We start from the raw sequence: 23,722 nt of genomic DNA on the forward strand, positions 1-23,722 counted from the left end.
AGCCCCCTGAGCTGGAAGACAGGGATAGGGAGCAGAATGAAGCCCCCACAATCCAAGGGCAAGTGGTCAGTGACCTGCTACACCACGTAGACACACACAAGTCTGTGGGCTGGATGAGATCCACCCAAGGGCACTGTGGGAGCTGGGGGAAGTTCTCACCAAGCCACTTGCCAACACTTATCAGCAGTCCTGGCTAACTGGGGAGGTCCCAGTTGACTGGAGGTTAGCAAATGGGATGCCCATCTACACAAAGGGCCGGTAGGAGGATCTGGGAACTACAGGCCTGTCACCCTGACCTCAGTACTGGGGAAGGTTATGGAGCAGTTCATCTTCAGTGCCATCACATGGCACATACAGGACAACCAGGTGATCAGGCCCAGTCAGGATGGGTTTATGAAAGGCAGGTCCTGCTTGACTAATCTGATCTCCTTCTATGACAAGGTGACCTACTTCGTAGATGAAGGAAAGCCTGTGGATGTTGTCTACCTAGATGTTAGTAAAGACTTTGACACAGTTTCCCACAGTGTTCTCCTGGAGAAACTGGCTGCTCATGGCTTGGATGGGTATACTCTTTGCTCGGTAAAATCCGGCTGGATGGCTGGGCCCAAAGAATTGGGGTGAATGGAGTCAAATCTAGTTGATGGCCAGTTCCGAGTGGTGTTACCCAGGGCTCAGTATTGGGACCAGTTCTGTTTAATACCTTTATCAATGATCTGGATGAGGGAATCAAGTGCACCCTCAGTAAGTTTGCAGACGACACCAAGGTGGGTGGAAGTGTTGATCTGCTTGAAGGTAGGAAGGCTCCAGAGATGGATCTGGAAAGGCTGGATCAATGGCCTGTGGCCAATTGTACGAGGTTCAACAAGGCTCAGTGCTGGGTCCTGCACCTGGGTCACAACAACCCCATGCAACGCTACAGGCTTGGGGAAGAGTGGCTGGAGAGCTGCCTGGTGGAAAAGGACCTGGGGCTGTTGGTTGACAGCCGGCTGAATGAGCTAGCAGTGTGCCCAGGTGGCCACGGCAGCCAACAGCATTCTGACTTGTATCAGAAATAGTGCTGCCAGCAGCACTAGGAAGCAATTGTCCCCCTGTACTCAGCACTGGGAAGGCCGCACCTTGAATACAGTGTTCAGTTTTGGGCCCCTCACTACAAGAAAGACATGGAGGTGCTGGAGTGTGTCCAAAGAATGGCAACAAAGCTGGTGAAGGGTCTGGAGAACAAGTCACATGAGGAGCAGCTGAGGGAGCTGGGGTTTTTTAGCATGGAGAAGGCGAGGCTGAGGGGAGACCTTATTGCCCTCTACAACTACCTGAAAGGAGGTTGTAGCTAGGTGGATGTTGGGAGAAGAGACCAAGTAAGAAGTGAGAGGATAAGAAGAAATGGCCTCAAGCTGTGCCAGGGGAGGTTTAGACTGGGTTTAGGAAATATTACTTCACTGAAAGGGTTGTCAAGCATTGGAACAGGCTGCCCAAGGAAGTGGTGGAGTCACCATCCCTGGAGGTATTTAAAAGACATTTGGATGTGGTACTTAGGGACATGGTTCAGTGGTGAATTGGCAGTGTTAGGTTTACAGTTGGACTTTATGATCTTAAAGGTCTTTTCCAACCTATACGATTCTGTGTATCTGTGTATACATGCAGTGCCCACGGACAAGTAGCATGTAATGCAGTTGAGCCACTGGAATAAAGTATTGCCTGGAGAGTCCCCTTTAGGTATGACTGTTCATAGCAGAAAGCATGGTGTAAGAGATATTTTTCAAAGAATTTTTCTAAGCACAGGTATGCGGTACCTTAGAGAAAACATATTTCTTTAACTGGGACATTTACTTCAAAAAAACTGTAACTGCAGTAAGAGAGAATTGTGGTTAGCAGAATTAGTGGGTCAAAGTACTTCCTATTCGTGTTCACTCCTCTGTCTAACAAGCTGATTAAAGATGCCTACACCAAGAAGCAAGTTTCCTAAATCACTGGAGGAATAAGAAGAAAATGTCCTATGTAAGAGATTAGAGTTGGGCAATACAGGACTAGTATGGCAAAAAAAAAACCCCAAACTTCAAATCTCCAAAGTGAACATAATTTTAAACAACTAAATGAAAGATGCGAGAAGTTATTCAAAAGCAACGCAGAAAAAAACCCACTTTATTTGTACTTAAAAATGGCAGCAGACAACAAGTACCCAGAAAATAAAAACTGTTCAACATCATAGTCTGTGGCAGGGGTGCATTATATTTCTCCTTTTATTGTTTTTAACTGTTTAGAAAACCTTCTCCAAGCAGACTTCACAACTGTCTTAACTCAGTGCACACTTTTCAGAAGAGCTCTAGGTGCTCTACAGAGATAAGGACTAAGTCTATTTCACAGATACAAGAGCAACATAAATTGCAGGAATGCAAACCAGCTCCTGCCAAATCATGTGGTGAGGGCACTACCAAAGCAGCACCACTGTCTCTCTGCCAGCATCTCACAGCACTGGCTCAGCACTAGGAGCAGTTTCAGTTTATTCACTACTTTATAGGTACCTGCATTCCTCTAACACTTTCCCAAATTAGAGACATCTCTCAAAAGCACAATCAAATCAAGGAATTATTTCCCTACATTTGGCTAACACTGATCCAAAACATACAGACTGTGCCAATATAGTGGGACCAAAGAAGAATTTCAGAAGCATGAAGTCAGAAACATGTTAAAGAAAAACACATTTACTGCCAAGTGAAGTTACTCCTGTTCCAAGGACTGTCTGCAACTTAAGATGCTAAATAATTTGTTTCAAAAAGGATTGCATCTGGCAAAGTCTCCCATGGGTGAGTTGTTTTAAAGTATGTCTTACAAGCAAACCCTCTGATCCTGACACATACTGTTCTAGATCTAAATCCACCCAATGAGTATCACAATTTCATCTGACCTAGGAGAATGAGAAATGATCCCAAGTACCTCAACTGTCACACTTCACACTCCCATTTCAAGTAACACAAAAATAAACTGCATGTGTATCGAACATATTTTAAAAAGTCTTCAACTTGGCTGTTGGCAACACCAGCATTATGCAGTAACTTCTGCTATTAACTCACTAGGAGCTCTGAAAGTATTCTGAGTAAGTATTAGCAAACTGTGGCAAAGGCTGTTTTTTCTTCAAAAAACCCAGGTGTAGAAAAAAGCATCAGATTAGATCCTTCAGAAAGTACTTAAGAGAAGCTACATTTCAAAAAACTATGGCTACCATTACTGAGAAGGCACTGTCACAGCTAGCTCACCAAACCTAAGGGCCAAAAGTCAACAAACGAATAACTAAATTTTTTTTTCTACTTAAAGATGACTTTTCAGTCAGAAACTATAGGTGAGAACTCGATAGTGACAGACTTCCATAAAGTACAACACAGCCCAACTCAGCCAAAGCTTGGGGTGGGGCTTGAAGGGAACAGTGGACAGAACTGTCATAAAGATCAAGGCCCACAAGCCTTCAGCTGCATGGATCCCTTTGAATTCCATATGTCTGTGCACGCAAACAAGAAACTCAAGCATTCCAGAGCTATTTTAAGCTTCTTTAATTAGCCACTGATCAGACACTTGGAAAGTGCCCAAGAGAAAAAGTTGAACCTATTAATATGACTTGGAAAGAGAACCCAGAATACAGAAGACTAGCCCAGAAGTGAGCTGAGTTCCAGCCAAGGAGAAAAGAGTACTTATAACATAATGGCCTGAAAAGAGGTGAGGGAACACTGTTCCGATATGGTGATACACACACTGCTTTTCTTGCAGTGCTTCCAACCGGCCAGGCACATGCACTTGAGCCACAGGAGGTCTCAAGCACAACTACAGGCCAACTGGACTGTAGTTCCATCTTCTTCAGATGGAAGAGCTGCTGTTTCAATCTTTTACTGGTGTGATACAGATATCCATGTAAACAAACCCTCCCTACATGCCAAACATATATAGATGCCTAATCCATTTCTGGAGAAACCCTCAGAGATAAGGTGTAAATTTGGGGTTGCCCTGTGCAGGGACAGAAGTTGGACTTGATGATCCTTGTGGGTGCCTTCCAACTCAGGACATTCTATGATTCAAAGAAACCACAAAATAAGTTTGTCCACTAGGCAAGTATTTCTAGATTTTCTATGAATAATAAGCAAAGCAATTTGTTTTTTAAATCCAAGAAAGTAATCACAATTGAGTACAGTAAGTATTTTTAACTGCGTTTGAATTACTGTATAGTTTTTCTCTGGTAGTTAACTGTGTTACACAACACAACAACTGTGACATAACACCCTGCTGCCATTATATACTTTTACTCATCTTGACTATACACAGGAAATCCATCTTTGGCTTTAGTCTATGCATATATCTTAGCACACAAACATCTATTTCATGCTTGGAGAATGTTGCTAATAACTGGAGGTTGTATTTTGTAAATAGTTGTCATTTGTATTCTACATATTTCAGTGACAATGGAAGAAAATATCGAAAACAGATTTCAGTAACATCATGCACTATCTTGGATTTCTCTTCTAGACTTCTTTACCATTACTATAAAACAGTGTCCAAATGGCAGTCTGTCTACTTTAAATCACAGCATTATTGATGGGTGGGTCTGGACTAACTTTAGCCAGCTTGGGACAAAAAAAAAAAAAAGTAGAAAAATTATCCTTTGGCATAACTCCACATACTCTGTGTTAAGAGTAAGAGGATGCAGAGTAGGAAGCCCAGTATTCACAAATTTCAACACAGAAAATGGATACCACTACCACATTACTTATTAATGGATCAACAGATGCTATTTCAACTTAGTTGCTGCCTACCCTCTTCAAAACAAACTTTATTTACGTGACTTCAGCAATAACTGTTTCAAGGCCTTAACAGAGATTTGTGATTTAAATTCAGTCAAAAACTTTTTTTCAGGTAATTTTATTTCAAAGTAACAACTGAAATGTGACTTTTGGTATTCAAAGAGAAAATTATATTCATATCATTAATTCTTCTTCAGAACCATATAGAATTAACTACATACTTCCTCAAAATGCATGGATGGCTTGGCAGGGGTAGGAGGGAATTCAGCTAAGCAGCTGGAGAGGAGCATGGGAGAAGGCATACTACTCTACCCAACAGCACAACATTTCCAGAGACAACAATAAAGGGGACAGTCAGTCAGTCCATGAATACAGGAGATTATGTGAAAGCCCAAAGTTTTAAGTTTAGGTGTGTAAAAATAGGAGCCAATGCAACGCTCTTTGCAACTTCAGTTCTTTTCTTTACATCAAAACCTGCACGTAAGTCAGCCTTACTGCATTGGCATGCTAATGCCACTTTAATGCAGCTATTCTGTTGCTTGCGTGTTTTTTAACATTCAAGAAATGAAAAGAGCTTGTGCCAGTATAACTGCAAGACAAGAAAACAAAAACCAAGTACTCACGCTGTGAATAAAGCAGTATCTGAAATTCCAAGAGGGCACAGGTAAAGAGTTGAACCACGTTTTCTACTCCAAGCAACTCAAAAACTTCTTTAACTGGAAAATCAAATAATGGTAGTTCACTGGTGCTTGGCCTCTGGCAGATAATTGGTCCATAAACACCTGAAAATTTTAATGACCTTCCTGCTGGAGGAAGAGGAACCTCATAAAGAATATTGTAGATGTAGCTTTCTAAAGGTAGAGGTGGCGGCTGAGGTGAAGTCACTGCTTGGTGAAGTTGTTCTAATACTTTCTTACAAGCTTTCATGAAAGACATTGGAGTAATCAGACAAATGCACTTTGAGACATAGAGTGTGTCTCTGCTGATGTCATAGGAGTTAAAACGCTGTAGCTTTGAAACAGAAGTGCCATGGCAGTCTCCAGTGCTGCTACAGCTATCTTTGTCATTTGTGGGTGGAGTATGAAGAATGTCATATTCAGCATTGTGCATATGATACAATGTCTGCATTGCACTGCAGATCTGTTTGCTAGTAACTTCCTCAAAAAAGGTGAGAGAAAATCCAAATGTCCGTGAGCCATCTTCACGAGTAATAATGAAAGAGTGGAACTGAGGTTCTCTGGAATCTGCTTGTGTCTTGAAAGCAAGCCCTTTAGGCATACACAGCTATAAAAAAAAAGGGGGGGGGGGGAGAAGATAATATCATTTAACACACGCTTTTCTCTCTCCCTGCATCCAGAAGAACTCATGAAAATAGGAGTTAGAAACCACAGACTGCCGTAGCATTTCACTTTAAATTCTATTAAGTGTTACACCTCTGTACAATACAGTGATATGCATCTAAATCAGAAAAACTAAAGGAACGTATTAAAAGGACTGTATGCAGCTTCTGTTGAACCTCATGACCATTTGGTTACCAACCTCAATGGGAACAAAATAACAGAATTCAAACTCAGATAAAGGGAAGTATTTTGGTCACTGAGACCAGAAACCTGACAGAGAAAAGTACTAGATTTTATCTAAATTAAGAAACCACACCACATTCTATTAGACAGAAAAAATAATGCACAAAGAAGTTTTATTAATTGCAGACTAATTTATTTCTCTACCAATTCTCTAGAATGTAACAAAAAAGTTGGGAAAAAAACTCTCCTAAGGACTTATCACTTAAGTTTTAACTTCATTTCTTTTTAAAAAATACCCAAATTGAACTAAAAGGCCTTTTGAGCCACACAATTTAAAGAAATTATTATAGATCGGAAATAATCTTAAGGCTTCACTCTTTTTTGTCAAAAAAACCCCCCACAGATTAATGCCTTCAATTGTTAAGGTAGATTTTTGTCTTAAAAACAAAAGCCATTAAGTGCAACTGACCATTCCCACTGCATCCTGGTCAAAAGGGTTCCATTCAACATTCTCAGGATAGCGAGCAAGAACTTTGGATTTAAATGTGCGTCTTAACGGAGTCTGTTCAAAGTTTTCCCCTGCAGGTGAAAGAAAAATATAGAAGTAAATATTTCATTCTCTTTTTAAGCTGAAACAAGGCCAAAAAGCAGGACATCAGCAGGTAGACGCGAGGATAAGTGAATTAAGCACACAGTCCTTTTAAGAGAAACATAGAATGCAAGACAGTTAGTTAGCATATAATCAGACTGCAGATATTAGCAAGGATTAGCATTTTAACATTTCTATGTCATTAAGTATCTGTGCTTTTCTTTAAGCATGATTATCTTGAGATTTTGGCCATGACAGCAATTCTCTAACCTACTCTTCACATAGTTCAGATTCTTGTTAAAGCATAGCTAAAGCTTCAGCTTCAGTGGAATTTTACTGCTGAAGAAAAGCATAGACAAGATGCAAAGATGATGCAATTTTAAGACATACATACAAGTGGCATCACTTAATTTATTTTTCAAGACTTAGGGAAAAGAAGATATCCACCATCTATTACAGGAAGTTAGCTGTGAAGAAAGAGTCTAGAAAGTTAAAAGATCAAGAACCACATAAACGCCCATGAAGACAGGGTATTAGATGAACAAAAAATTGTGCTTTTTTTTCCCCACACTTTTTCCTTTACCTTCTGTTGCACTTGAAATGAAACGGCTGGCACCATCTCGGGTTTTAGAGGCCTGTATATACTGGCATAAAGCTATATAACAAATAAAAACAACACTGCATTATAAATTTCATACTATCGACTGTATTACGTAACTAATATATACCAGCAAAAAACATACAAGTATTCTATACAGAATTAGCATGCATAATAGTCTACTCTCCTAATACGTGTTTTATACATACACGACTTTATACAAATTTCTTATTTCGGGTACATATTTCTTGAAGGAGATGATCAGTATGTAATAGAAGCTCATAGTCCCTGTATACACAACCAGAATAGTGACGCAGCGATAGGAATTAGTTGCTTGTTAAATGAAAGTTTTACATGTTAAACTATAAAATACTCCCAAACAGCAGCCAATGAAATGAACCCTAAGGACAAGACCATTAGAAATATATCAATTTTAGTGGCATGGTCCCGTTTTTCACAGATGCTGTCCGTACACTAGACTGGCTGATACAGTCTTGATCATAAACTCTCAAATTTCCTCTAGAGCAATGATTGTTCATTGTGATAGTGCAGAACTTTCTCTAGTAAATCTTCTGAATGTGTGTAGTTGCTTTAAAAAGAAAAAAAGCACACAACTGCATATCTTAAAATAAGCTTAGCTATCTTACTAGAATGCAATTAGCTAAATAAGCATGCAGCTGTTGACAGCTGCACTAACAATCAGACACAATTGCATGAAATCATATGTTTTAAATAAATTGAGCTATTTCAGCAACACCTGCAAAAGAGAACACACACTTCAACTCCTCACTTGTTTTCTTACATGCACCAATTACATAGCAATATAAATTTATTTCAGAATTGGTTGGGTTTGTTCTGTACTTTTACGGTAATATTTAAAGTTTAATTTCTAAGCCAACTTAGAATCTGTATTTCATACAACATTTACTTCCACAGTGCAGCCATACACAGAGATAGTTATAACGCTACCTACAAACAACAAAGAACCTAACAAACACATCACACCAAACAAAACTTCATTTCCATGGAATGCTTAAAAAGTCCTTTGACAGTTGAGAGGTCAGTTTAAACAAAACCCAGAGTTACATAAGTCTTAAACATCACCTCAAACCAGGAATTTATCCTAAATCAGGACCTAGGACAGGTCTCACAATATGCAAAATATTCCCATCTACCTCACTAATCCTCTGGTTTTTAGCACTGAAATTAAAAGAGGGATTGTTTTTCCTGTTTGTCTGAAAAATCAGTAGCTCAGCTGATTTTCACACAAAACCACTCAGCTACATTATTTATTACTTTGTTCAATAACATCATTGTTCAGAGAAAAAAATATGTATATTTGGGAAAATCTGAAATGCATCTAGAGAGGGATAGTTAGGAAAAACACAAAACAACTTTACTGAAATATAACCATCTTGGGAAAGAGCAGAGTCAATGAGAGAAAACATAACAGCATTTCTGCAAGAGCTAAAAGCAATCTTAAAAATTAAAATAAGCATTTAAAGAAACTTCCAATCTCTCAGAAAAAGAAAGTAAAAATTGGACATAATTCCACATGTCTCTTGACACAAACAAATACTCAAGTAAAGAGAATCCTCTGTAAAAGAGGTTTTAAATATAAGTCAGGAGATTTAACACACCTACTATTTTCTATATTTACATCTGTGCAGATGATGTAATGTCAACTTTTAGATAATTGAGGAAAAACCTCAGACATTACTAAGATGTTTTGTTCCTGTTTCTTCTTCTTCCACGTACGTATAAGGGAGAAAATACCTGATTGCCAAATTTTCTCCTGAACTTGGAAACCACACACCACAATCACCGGGTTCACCTATGTGCAAGGTCATGCATATTCAGGAAATAAAATCTGTTACTTGAAGACCTTTTCATTAAGATGATTAATACTGCAAAATATATGATGGTGCTCTTCCCTTCTGATTGGGGGAAGGGGGATGGACATGGACGGACCAACAAAAAAGAAATCACAAAAAAAACCCCAAGGAATGGATGCTTACATATTTTAAGAAGCCTTGCCCCATCCTCCACCAAGAGAGACATTCTCTCCAACACACACTTAAATTTTTTAGACCTGAATCCTGCCTATAACTTAATCAAAATACTGAAATTGATTTCTGGAAACCAATCGAGTCCTGATCCAGACAGAAACATAAGGCAACACTTACATGCCCTCCTGTAATGCGTCAAACAATTCAGCTGCTGCACAGACACTCTTTTGCCAGAGTGCCTCCATATTACACTTCTTTCCTAGAGCGATCCTGCTCTGATATATTTGGTGTGTTGACTTTTGCATGAGTGTGATGCTCATCTCTTTCACAGCAGCAGAGTCTTCCATTCTCAGCTATCTCTTTTTCTAAGAGCCTTCATTCTTGTAATACAGCAAACCACTGGACCTTCAGATCAGGCTATGCTGACTTCCAAAGGTACTGACAGGGCAGGGAATCTCAAGCGACAGCTCACCATCATCATCTGGAAAGTTCAGCCCAGGAACAGAAAGGTGATCTGTGCAACTCCAGGGTACTGGCCACCCTGTTTTTTTGCCATTACAACTAATGAGAACCTGAGCACCAGCAAGTCCTTTGTCCAGGCTCCCCCTTCACCTCTTCCACTAAGCGGCTAGTGGTTGTCACTAGACAATCATCAACAGACAGGGGAGGAAAAAAAAAATCCACAAAAAGTATTTGCTTATATCCAGAGTCAAAAAGCAACTAACCCTAAATTTCTAAATTTCTAAATTTATGATCAGTTAAAAGACTCAAACACAAACACGTTGCTCCAGCAAAATATCAATTGCAGCATATCTCCAGCAGGCAAAAATAACTCATGGTTTCAATATCTGTATCTGTGTGAATTAGACATCTGATTAATTCAGTACTAATTGAAATGGTTTTGATAAAAACACTGAAGACAAGAGCAAGTTTATCAAATGCAGGACACAAACTCATCAGCAAAAATGGACAGAGGTTTATTCTAGAACTGAGAAAATGAAGACGTAAGACAAGATAGACTGATAAAAATATGATGTATTCCACAAGTTTCAGAGTGAGTACAAGTTCCCACACTTAACAACTACCAGAAGACTGCTATCATCAGATCATGCTTTTCATAAGGTTCCACTCTTCTAGCAGAAGTGATGGAGAAAGTACTTTCCTTATTGATTCGAGTTACAATAAAGAGGTCTTCAAACACGATTTCTCTATAAGTAATTTATTTCTTTTGTGCAAGTTCCATGTAAAAGGGTTTGTTGTATTTTTTTCTTTTAATGGAACACAGCATTGTCTGCTGAAGACTAAGGAGGCCTTTCAAACATACACATTACCACTCAGCTGGTTGTCACAGCATAGGAAAAGCTCTCAAAAATGAGGATGTAAACCACCCCACAAACTACAAACTTGCAACTATTTTAGATTTAAAGCAGAAACAGTACTCAAATAGCTACAACTATAAGATTATTTTTCAGGAACTGTCATACAACATAAAATCCAGAAATGTACAAAATCCCAGGAAAAAGGAAAAAAGCAGGAATACTTCAGGAAGTTTCAGGCCAGACTTCTCAACATCAAGCCTTCGAAACAGTAATAATCCCACTGTATTTTGTAATGTAAATAATATCACAAAAGCATCAAGAAACATCATTTCATTAGGCACTGTGCAAATCCACAACACCAGTTTAGAATGAGACCTGGTGCTGCACCAGCAGAGGAATGGCAGTGAAACAGAGAATCTCAGAATTTCTTTGTCATTGAAAAAACGCTATTGGTGGCATCCCACTCAAAAGAGTATCAAAATAGTAATAAAAAAATAGAGAACAAAGAAGAGGTTAACAACGATTAATGGTTCACTGATCCAGTCTAGCCCATGTCCACGCAAACAGCTTAATTAGCTAATAGGGATCCCTCAAAACAGGAGGGAAGCCAAGAGTAAACCAAAGGCACAGAGGTTCTTAAACTGGTGCACTGAAGAAAACATGATAGTAGAGTTTTAATAACTTGCATGGATAACTGCAGAACTCCTAAAGCCGCTCCTCCTCCTGAGGCCCAGCTTGCCCACCTGCTGGCTCCTGCCATGCCAGGTAATAGATTTTTCAACACCTGCAAGCACCATCTGGCTTTGATAATGCCCTTTCCTTCCTCTCCCTTCTTTCACACTTCATCAAGCCTCTAAGACTCCACCACAGGGTGGAAAAGGAGCAAAGATGCTACAGCAGTCAGTGACTTGAAAGGATTTTATCCATCTGAACTGTGGCAAAAACAAGCTATTCCCACTGTTAGATTATGTAAGCAGTCAGCCTCATCACAGTCCTATATTGCTCTCTCCTTGTTACCACGTAATTTAAAAGGACATACATAAAAGACAAGTTCTTAGAGTAAGATTGCTTATCAAAAGGGAAGTCACGAGCAAGGCATAACCTCTGAAGCAGTCTCCTTGGCTGAGGGATGTCCAGGATGCTGAACACTGCTGCTATCAAGACTGCCAGCTTCGTCCAGCTCTTCCTGGGGCAGGCAGAGCCCAGCTCACAGCAGTCTCTCTGGAGTGAGGGACACTCGGTACTGACTAGTTCCAACATTTAGTTGGAAGAGGTAGTTAAAACCAGCCGCTTTTCATAGCTGCATTGAAGCTCACACCACTCCTCTAACAGCCATCTAATATAATTTACAGCGTATTGAACTGACAGACTTCCAGGTCTAATATTATTTATACCACCTTAAATGATGCTGGTCTATATGTCTGTAATTTGGACTTCCTAATTACAATCAGATTATAACAGCTAAGGCATACATTCCAAATATCCCACACTTGAACTGACAACTACACCTCATTTTATTCAGTGATATCCTACTGAGTCACCTAATACCAAATGTAAGCCCTATCACGAAGTAGATTTGTACTGTATGCAGGAAACCTCTCTGGCTCTCATTTTTATGATCCTCCCTACTCTTACCTGTATTAACTTTTCTTGCTGCTCAACCTGTGAGCAGAAGACAGCTGTGTCTGTGTCTTGGTCTGATGAGAATTAGGACTTACAGACTCAGAGATACTACATGGAGTTTCCAGTCTGTGTAGGTCAGCATTACTTTGGAAGGATCTGCATGAAACTACCCATATCAATGGATGCCACTTTTCTATAAGATTACACAGAGAGAAGAAAAAAAAGTTACAGAAACTAGAATGAAGTAAATTATTCTTCAGTTCAGTAACCTGCAAAACACTACCAAGCTTTCCTCATCTTTGAGGGGGAATAAGAAAAGTGAATTCTGAAGGTCTAATTTTAGCTCCTTCCTGATTCACCCAGAGAAAAATCTGATTCGCTGCATTCTGTATTCCTCTTGGGCAGGAGGGGGGGGGGGTGGGGGAGGAGAGGAAGTCTTCCCAACACAGTAATAAGAAAAATGGTTAGGTTGTACAACTTGCAGTTTCAATTACTTATAACCTCCACCCTAATATACAAAAAATTACAAGTTTCAAGTAAAAAATGGATTTACTCTAAGATGAAATTTTGAATTCTCAACAAAAGAGAAAGACAAGATCCTTTTAAAGGGCTGGAAATTCAGACTTAAACCCTACCACCACAGACACACAACTCACTCCATTCCCTTCCCTTTTTTGACTATGCCATTTGCAAAATTCTGTTTACAGCCTGAACCACAGGGCAGTGCAATTTATTGTTGCTGTCACTATTATTAGGTGCACGTAACCATGCTAAGTAGTAACATATTTCCTGTCAAACCTGCATGTGTGGTCATGAAATAAGCTAGACCTATTTTGAATTGATTGAATTGATTAACACACACACTGTAAAATTAAGCTATGCCTGCCGATCATACACGTCCTCTCAGGTAGCTTATAGCTACAGAAGCAACACATATTCAGACTGATTGCTTGCAAATTTCTAATGCAAATTCCCAAGAAAACTTTTACATGATTGTAACAATTCAATTTTCCATGCTGAGTAGTTTGTTTCTTTATAAGTATGCTTCTACCCCTAGATTTTTTTCCCCTTCAATACATCAATCAATCATTCTTCTTTGTAACCCACACCCTGCCATGATAAGTTTCCATTCAGGTAATAAATTTCTATCTAGTACGGAACAGTACCGTGTGGCTTCAGTTGTCCTTTATTAGAAAGGGCAAATTTGATTAAAAAAAAAAAAGCCAGGGATACTTTGCAAGCAAATCTTTTTCAAACTGAATCATAGCCTTTTGTATATGCTGTCAAGTCACTATTTGGTTTTAATTTTAGAAAGTGACTGCAGTGCTGCAACTCCAAAGATTATGCAAGACTTAGAACTGTACAGGAACTTCTCCCTGCATACTAGCTAGAAAAAAAGTCTTTGAGCAGCTATTTCAGCAGCTAGCTCAATTTTCCTTCTATGACAATAAAGAGCAAGTCAGAAGAAGCTACCCTAGTTACCAAAAAAAAGTGCCCAATAAAAGACCTGAATGGTCACGCAACACTGATTTTGAAACGTGCTGATCTGTTCAAAATAATTAACAAGATATCCAGAAAGCTCTACTATTTCCTGTTAAGTGGTTTGTTGCTTTCACACTGCCAAGCAGCTTCTTTCTTTAAATTCTTGTGATACAGCCTGTTATTCATTCAGTTCATTCAGTCTTGGTGTACATTTATTTTATACATAACATCTTCAAATAAAAATATTAGAGAGCACGCAATCAAAAAATTAACTTTATATTTTCCACATAAGGACACACTAGAATATTTTAGCCTAGAAAGGCTGTATATGCCATTCCTGCTGCCACTAAAATGAATGTCTTAATGAAGTAAATATAAAACAGCTTCAACACAGAACAGTCATATTGCTGTAATTAAACAAATTAATAAGAACAGTGACAGTCTCTACCAGCAACAGAAACTATGAGCCATGTACACTTAGGACAGCTTTCATATACTATGCAGCATGTTGGAGAAACCAAACTTCGGATTCAGAAGACCCTATAACCATACCCTTTACCCTCCACACTTTCTACGCTACAGTTCAAAGACTCTGGCAATGGTGGGAACCACTCCAACTTGTGCAGGGTGAGAGCCTACAACTGAGCTGACTATGACAGCCAAAGAGTTGAGGTTTTCCCAAGTGTGGGCTGCAAGTCAGAAGTCAGTCAACATGGGAATTTGAACAGTGCATGAATTATAAACACTCCTCAGAGAACAGCCTAATTCAATCCCACTTTCAATTAAAAAACTATTATAAAGCACAAAGCCATAGTCAGGTGAAAATGGACATTGAAGGACATTTTGAAAACAATCTTTCTCATTCTTGGTTTTGGGTGAAAACAGAATAACTGCAATAACATGCCTGTCAAAGGGTATAACATGTAGGAAGGAAGTCTGAATTATCTACAAAGGAACAAGAATGATAGCAGTCCACAACACATTTAGAAATAAGTTAATCTAAAACCAGCAGCTAATGACATAAACAACAGTAGGATTCCCAGTTCAGCCAGCAATCATTCTTTGTACACACAATAAGGCTATAAATAATTATGTTTACCAAATATAAAATTAATCCAGCTCTAAAATTTATGGTCCCAGTCTAAATAAAAACAGTTGGCTGGCAAAACGGACAGTGTGCATACTTCTGGAATCCACACTGTAGAAAGGATGAAAGTACAGAACAAGTGAGAGCAATTGGGGGGTGGGGGGCACTGGGGAGAAGAGGTGGTATGTACACTGAGAGGTTTGAGGACTTCTTGATTAATCAAACTCACAGATGACCAATAGTTGACCTGGTTATGTTGTAAAAGCAAATACAGGTGCTTAAGATGCATGTAGGCATGGACAGACAGTCAAGCCAAGAACCAATGTCTTAAAATCAAAGGCAAGAGAGTTCTGTTAAAAATAAGACTTGCCATATTTCCACTTGCCAACAGAAATGGTCAAATAATCAATTTCCAAGTCTTAATAGCAAAACTGGGATAATCAAACAAATAACTAACTTATATGGCCTGTACCATACCAGATGTGAAATGAGATGCCAATCCGCTCCTAGCCCTTAAAAAAAAACAGACAAAAAAAAAAAAAAAAAGGCAGAAACCCCAGATCTAGCCTTCTGGAGGGCAACACCATTCTGATTTTTCAGAAACCTGTATTCTAATATTAAAGAAAAGTCATTTCAATACATAGCTAGAGAGCTATTAATATACAAATAATTAGCCAAAGTTTATTTTAAAAAAACCAAAACAGAACAGTAGATTTCTCTGATTCCTTCTTTAACAAATATTAAACCATACATAGCTGAAAAAAACACCCCAAAACCTAACAACCTTTACAATGTAGGAAACAAACATCCAAAGTTTGGCAGACTAAGGTAAGAAATCCATTAAACAAGAATTCTTGGAATAAAAACCATGATTCAAAACAAGCTGCAGCTGCCAAATCTGTAAGCAAACAGCCACTCCATCAATGGACAAATGCCTTCAGATTATTACTTGTTTCCTTCCTTCCAGTTCCTCCTCCTTAAGCAGGACTGCACGTATTTCTCATTAGAGAGGACTCCCTTCCTCAGCAAACCTCTTCCTTGGACATACAGAGAAAAGAATTATTCCCTTTTATCCTGAAACACATAAAGCCTCTGTCCTGCCCTTCTATCTCCCCTCCCCCCGCCACTGGCAAGATCAGCAGGCATACTGCAAGCTGAAGCGGTGGTTGGACCAGTTATTTTCTTACTGGAACTGGGACTTTTAACAGTTTTTAAAGTGGATCAGGTTATCCATATAAGAAAATCTTCAGGATGACATTCACTTTATTGCAGCACTGCTGTTTAAGCAACTGGAATCAGGGGTTTCATTCAACATCTCTAATGAATCCAGGGCTTCAACCACTGTCTCTAGCGGCTGTCATTCCATTGGATCTGTAACCAATCTACAACCTATGATTTTCACATCTGGGACTCCCTCTAAAACCTTCTCTATGCAAGTTACTGTTCTACTTTCCCTGACAAAAGAGCTCAAAAGTAAAGGAATTCCACTGTCTGCCTTTCTCAAATAAAGATGCAAATACATGTTATGGACACACTGCCCTATATTTAGGTATCTATCTTAGATGCAACTGAAATGCATGTTGGGTGAGGTACCACCCTTCATTTGTAAAAGTTAAAGGACTTTCTTTAGAGAAAGTAGAGAGAAGAGGAAGAAAATAACCAGAGTGATGAAAGGCTCTAAAATTTTTTTTTCCCGTTTTTCATCTAGGGAACCCAAACTTCCTTGTAACAATCCCTTATCTCCCAAGGGAACCCACCCCTTTCAGCATACAACATACACCCAAACCTTCAATGGACAACACAATTCTTCCTACAGCAGTCACTAAAAAGATGAGAAGGACAAAGAGACAAGTTAACCTTAATCTGTTGACTGCAAAAGACCCTGTTGTTTTCCCCTTTTCTTTTGCATTCCAGAATTCAAGAATTGCAACATGAAGAACCTCACTGTGAACTGAAATAAAAAACAAGCGTTCGTTTCACTAACTGGATATTTAGTGTAAACTCCACTGGATACAAATAATCTCTTGACCAGCCACTGCTTTGATAGCATAAATTCTTCCAAGCCCTCTGTGGCACACAAGAACTTAGGAATTAATAGATATCCATTCATCAGTTAAGTTTCAGCATTCCTCTAGTTGATAACAAAACCTATTGCCACACACTCTCTGGAATAGTTTCAAATGCTGCAACAATGAATTTAAAGCACCAAAGAAAAACAGCTGAGGACATCTGCATTCTGTGATTGTAAGGTCAGGAAACCAAAAGCTTTTGTTTTTATTTTTCTGGTACTGTTTCAAGGAAGGCGGGAAGAGGTGGGGCAGGGAAGTGGCAAAAGAAACCATCAAGAATCTAAGGCAGCTTTGTAAAAAACAAAAAAGAAAAATCCCCCCCCCCCCCCAAGTCCTCAGCTTGCATCTTTAAAAGCATCCTAAACCTTTTTTCTTTTTTAATCTACTTTGCATGTAACACAGGAAAGCAGATGGACACAATGTATTTTAATCAAGACTGCCTGGCAGAAATTTTCAAGGAAATGTTTTTAAAAACAGAATTGTTTTACTAAACGACTTCTTTGCTTTAGCCACAGCAAAAAGACTTACAGAAAGATATTTAGGTCTGTTTCCAACTAAACAACAGAAGCAGCACTCAAAATTACAATGACAGGCGTGTTCTCAGCCGTGGGGAGGGAGGGGGGCATGGCGGGGGGGCATGGGGGTGTCATTTCCATTACACAATAGATCTGTAATACATGCAACAGAAGACACCAAGAAAGGAAAAGGATGGCTTCTCTTCAGAATAGAACACAATTCTTTTACACGTACTAGAAATATAAAACAGAAGTGTAGACAAGCATATTCTAAGTATATTGAACACAGAAATCAGCTGCTGTTCTCATGCCCATCTAAGACTGGTAGACCCACTAAGACTGCTTCCGGAAAGCTGAGCAAACAGAAGCACAGACCATCTCAGGCAACCCTCCTGAACCACTGTGGGTCTCCCTTTACAGTGACATGTCCCATCCAGTTAAACATCCATACCTTTTGTGCTCCCATTGTCCTCCAACTCCAAGGACTGATGGAAACAAGTCTGTGTAAAAGCATGAGGGCCAAATGTTATTGTAGCATCTGCCCAGTCCTTTAACCAAGTATTTGTACTCTTCTGTGATACCACTGAGGTTTTGTATTGAAGAGGAAAGCCATATTTTAAAATACACATGAAGCCTTTCAAGCAGGTTCCCATGACAAATATGGCAAAATACAAAAAGTTCAGCTATATAACCATCTCAGTATATGAGTCCTGTCCAGTATGTTTCACTCTGTTACCTAACCTTTGAAAAAGAGTGTTCTGCAATAACCTGCCTTAATAAGGACTGCCCACTCCACCCCCCCAAAAAATGCCCTGTAAGAAAGTCATCATGTTGCTTGATGATTTTTTTCTGTTTTTAAAATAGAAGTGTTTTCTAGTACCAGAAAATTAATCAAGATGTGCTGAATGTCTGGTCAATGGACACGACAAACTCAAGTTTCTCTTAGCTCTGACTATATTCTTCCTTATCATCTCACCAACAACTTTTTTCCTCCTTTTACATGTACCAGATCAAGCTTACCTTTCTTCCTCACAAGGCATGATTTATGTCTAGTAAAAAACCAATGTTTTCTGATTAGAACAAGAAGAAAGTCCAGAACTTTTATTCAGTCCTGAAAACACAAGTCACAGGCCCAAGTTAACCAATTATAACTGTGTGTCACCCCTTTGTTCAAAGTCATAAACAAAGGTGATGGCTTATGGTTCCACAGAATCAAGATTATGACTTAAATCCCTTTCCTGGTCAAGCCTGAGGAGAAACAAAATATTATGTTATGTAGTTTAAACTGTGGAAGACTTTATATGAAGGAAAGGGAAAAAAAGACACACAAAAAAACCCAAATACCCAACACACACACACACCACCCAAGTACTTCCCAGAGCACACTTCGTCACCCACACATAACAGATTCAGGACTATTCATGGAATGAGTTATTGAACCATCAATTCACCTCATTCAGTGGATACATCCAGATTCCTTTATTTTCCAAGCCAAGATTAGGCCCTGTCTATAAGGCTTCACCTGTGAAAGGAAAGCCCTTCTCAAGGCTACTAACACAAGCAAAGGCAGACCTCTGTGTAGGGCAGGTTAGTTCATGGATCCTGAGCACGTTTACTGGGGAGATGTGAACACTGGGACATCTATCCAATGCTCACTGCCTGCAGTGACCTCACAGCATTAAAGCAAGCTCAGGGAGCATAAGTAGCTTGTGCTTTCTGGATCAAAAACCCCTTAGAGGTCAGGCCAGTGCTCTGCAGATCATTCACATGGATTTCAGTCTAAATAACTTTTTGAATATGGCCCCCAGTGGAGCTGTGCTTCAGGGCACTCATGCCAATCTAATCAATGGCTGCACATTACCAACCTCTTTCCTCACACCAAAGCCTGCTGCTCCCTGGAATCTGCGGCACTGAACCACGTCCCATAACACTAGCTAATCCTCATGCAAGGGAAGAAGGCAGGAGCACACAACTGCAGTAAGGCCAGGGAAAGCGAGACCGTGACAACCTACAGTTAGATTGGCCTGGGCTGCCATAAAATCTCTGCCATATTTGTTCTCAGAAGTGACTAAGACACAGATAAATACAAATTTTACCACCCTTCAGTGGAACTTCTGAATGAGTTATTTCACATTTCAAGCTCCCAGACCACACACACAAAAAAGCCAGAAAGAGACATGACTGTCTTGTGCTGGCTAGAGCTGGCACTGACCTTGTTGACTTAAGGGACTTTTCCCCAGTGCAATTCTGATGACAGCTCAGTAAGACAGTGCTGGGCTTGGGGAGCAAAATCAGGAAACAACAGTTGGTAAGGGAGCTTGCTGAAAGTAGCAAGGAGGAATAAGTAATATATGCAAATAGTGCAACAACTCATAAAAATGTATGCTTGTAGAGGACGGAAGCAATGCACAGATCAGTACATTGCAACAACCTCAAAGTCTCTGACCACATATTTCTGCAACAGAGTGCAATCGTAGACACAAGCAGAAGCAACTAAAATTGCAAAAAACAGCTTTTCCAAGCTCACCTGAAGTCATGATGAAAGAATATTTATTTCTGTAAAACGAACCTTCTTCCTCACTGAGTTAAACATTGAAGCATTGCTATATCTGAAAATTAAAAGGTTGCTTACAACTGCCATGTTACCTGTCTGCAGGTCACTTACCCATGAAGTGCAATGAAGTTTCTTTCTCAGGATGCTTCAGTATCAATACGTAAACAGCTCAATACAGTGGTACACATTGTACCTGACTGTGACTGATCACACAATCAGTAAGAACCAAAAAAACTAAGTTAAAAGAGGCAATATTCTACACTTCTACAGGAAAGTTTGAAACTAAAGGTCTCTTGCTCACCAAACCATAAGCAAAGTAGCATTTTCCTGGGAAGACTAAGAAACAAGCCTTGAGCAGAGGCACTCCAAGTAAATTCTGAATCATTCATCAGTTCATGTTGGAATGCTTGATAATTTCTCTGTGTAATAATATTTTATGCCTCCCAGGGTTAACATTTCAGTTCACTGCAAACTTGACTACAAACCACAAATCTGGAAGGGTTGTCAAGGAATTCAGAGAGAATAATTACTGCACAACATATATCAATAAGTGATTGCTTCTGACATTGTCATTTCATGTGTGTTATTTCTGCTACATGAGCCCTGTAGGTTGGAGGGAATTCAAAAGATGAGAAGCCATTACCAAGAACACTCAAGTAGGACATCACTAAGTCAAAAAGCAGATAAAAACAGTTGTAGTGTTTTGTAACTACAGGATCAATAATTTCAAGATTTAGGGGGGAAAAGTGTTTCATTATTTGCAAATCGCAGTATTTCCCATACAATCCATTTAAAGTGTTTTCTTTGTGTAGTTTCTCTCTTGCAAAAGACTCTGCAAAGGAAGTAAAACAAGACCAAAAACCCCAAAGGAACAAACAGCCAGATCAACCCATCTTTGTATGCCTTACTTTAATAAGGTGAAATTCCTATGGCTTTTTAAGAAGTCTTCAAAAGTCAGGCTTGTAAACTTTAATTCTTTAGACACTGTTTTAGCATCTTTAGTCTATTCTCAAATCAAGAACCTGTAGCCTTTCCCCTCCCCCACACCTTACATATAAGCCAAATTTGTAACTCAATATTAAAGGGTGGAAGAACGGAGTTTTGTGGGTTTTGAGGGGATGACTCTGTAAAGTGCACAGCTCAGTTTAACCTAAAAAACAAATATAATAATCACAAGATTGGCATTACAGAAGCATCACCTAATAAACTGTGGCTTCAAATGTAGCTCAGCAAAGTACAGCTGCTTCCCCCTTACAACAGCTCTCCCGTTCTTTATTCTACATATCAGCTACCCTAGCACGTCTGCCTCAGTTCCCAAAGAGACAAAGGATCTTTTTGGCACTCAAAAATGGCAAACAGCTCCAGCTTCTTGGGAAAAGATAGAGGGGGTAGGGAGGAGTGGAATAAACTATTATCCAGATTAAAGTGTTTCACATGTGCCAGTGTAAGTCCAGCCAAAAGTTGCTGCTACCTACTGCCTGTCCACAGTGACCTATGGGAAAACACTGTGTGGTCTCATCCTTGGTGCTACTGAAGAGGGCCCCCCCAAGGAGTTAACACCTTGGTTAGCAATCTCAGAGAAGCAAGGAAACTGAAAAACCTCCCTTTCAGACTCAGAATTAATCCCCAAGGGAAGAGGCTTGCACCGATACCATCCATATTACGGACAAAGAGAGGAAGAGGGGAAAAAAACACCAAGAACAAAACCCCAAAAATCACAGAACACTTCAGCCTTTGGAAAATCAAGGAATGGCTCCCACCAATGCAATTCACTTCTGCAGCAAGTGTTGGTAGTACTACCATAGAAAAGACAGAGAAACTTACTTGCATGCTATTTACTCAAAGTATGAATGGTATTGCAGAAGAGCTTCACTGCAAGAATCACAGCTGGCTCCAACCCAAATGCCATGTCTTCATTCCAAGATAAAAATGCTCAAAAGAACAGAAGCCTATAACTATTTAAGTCTGCTGAACTGGGAAACTAACACAGGCGCTAATAATAGCATTACTACATAGACTACAACAAAGGAAACCACTACCCCAATTCTGAAATACTAAGCTATTAATTGGTTTATATATGTGACAAATGCCTTCAATCGTTTCATCACATCCATATCTTTTAGAAGTTCATACTGATACAGAATGCTGTTAAAATAAACCCCACCAACAGGAAATGTATGAAGGTAAGCTGTCATTTTAAATCTGAAGCCAACAAAATAGGAAGAGAGTGACACTTCAGTTACAGAGAGATGAGGTGAGACAACACTTCTATTTTACTGGTGAGGAGAAACACTTGCTCTAATATCAGTTTGTCAGATTAATTTTGAGTGGAGCTAGGTGAATACTATATACCAGGTATCATCTTCACAATTTCACACACCAGCACTAATGAAGTGGCTACTGTGCCATTCACTCACAGTCAGTCCTGTTACGCTACATAATCTAAGCATACACAGATCCTGCAACACCACCATTAGCAACCAAATACAAAAAAAAGGTATGACACACAAAGAATAATTAAAATGGTATTACATCATCATACACTAGAGTGAAAGGAGATCTAATACAGTTTTGGAAAAGACATATGAAGGTTGCCTACAGGAAGGATATTTCCTGGGCATATGAGCTTCACCTAACACCCATTTTCATCCTCTTTTAAGGATGAAGCTCACAGTCAGATGGACAACTCAAAGCACCATGATAAGGACTTTGGCACACGGAACACAAGTCCATCTACTGAATAAATTAATTTTTGGACCAAACTTTAAAAGACCAGCTCAGACTGAGAAGAAAAGCAGAAAGAAACACAGGTAACAGAGTAGTCACTGGCCTTAATCTTCCAGAATAAGTTTTTAAAAACAATCCTATTATCAACTCTTTTCTTCACAGATTATAAACACTTTTTCTTTTTTTTTCCTAAACACTATTTCTCCTTTAGAACACTTATTTCTGAAATTACAATTATCATCTTTATTATAATGATATTCAAGACTACTTAGGCACCTGCAACAGAAAAATCTTAGAATAGAATATGGTGTCCAGATATTTGGGTCCGACTTCCGTATTTTGTAATAGCAAGCCCCAGACTGCAATTACACATAAGTGTAATGCAATGGCAAATTGATCCTTTATTTTGCCACTCCATAATAAACAAACTCTATCGACAAGTGATTGTTAAAAACTCACACACCACAGAGGAAGAAAGCAAAATCTTTAGTGAAAAAGAATACAGAACAAAAACTCCCACAGTCCTGTATAGTGTAAGTATTTCCACCATCATTCAGATCACATCTAACTCACTCAAGTAGTAAGGGACTCCCACTGAAAGATGAGTAGAGGCACAACTTCACTCTGGTTACCTTTCCAGGGCAGTCATACAACCTAAATTAAGAAATCCTGTCATAATGTTGCAGCATTATGATAAGTTATATTACACAGAGAAGATATTTGGTAGCTGATGTATTTCATTATTTCCTGGTGGACACCAGGCTAACCATGAGCCAGCAACATGCCCCTGCTGCAAAGAAGGCAAATGGTCTCTTGGGCTGCATTAGTCAAAGCTTTGCCAGCAGG

At 39.3% G+C, this 23,722-nt stretch overlaps 1 protein-coding gene across 2 annotated transcripts in view; it reads right to left on the reverse strand.

The window, feature by feature from the left end:
- Window positions 1-23,722, reverse strand: part of DENND5A (DENN domain containing 5A) — a 74,333-nt gene that overhangs the window by 46,928 nt on the left and 3,683 nt on the right. For both annotated transcript variants that reach the window (XM_064452683.1, XM_064452684.1), the window contains exons 2-4: window positions 7,477-7,548; window positions 6,774-6,883; window positions 5,405-6,065 (exon numbers count right to left, since the gene is read on the reverse strand). In XM_064452683.1, the coding sequence (XP_064308753.1) occupies window positions 5,405-6,065; window positions 6,774-6,883; window positions 7,477-7,548 (843 nt within the window). The remainder of the gene's footprint in view (window positions 1-5,404; window positions 6,066-6,773; window positions 6,884-7,476; window positions 7,549-23,722) is intronic.

Source organism: Phalacrocorax carbo, chromosome 5 (genome assembly GCF_963921805.1).
Source record: "Phalacrocorax carbo chromosome 5, bPhaCar2.1, whole genome shotgun sequence".
NCBI classification, from domain to species: domain Eukaryota; kingdom Metazoa; phylum Chordata; class Aves; order Suliformes; family Phalacrocoracidae; genus Phalacrocorax; species Phalacrocorax carbo.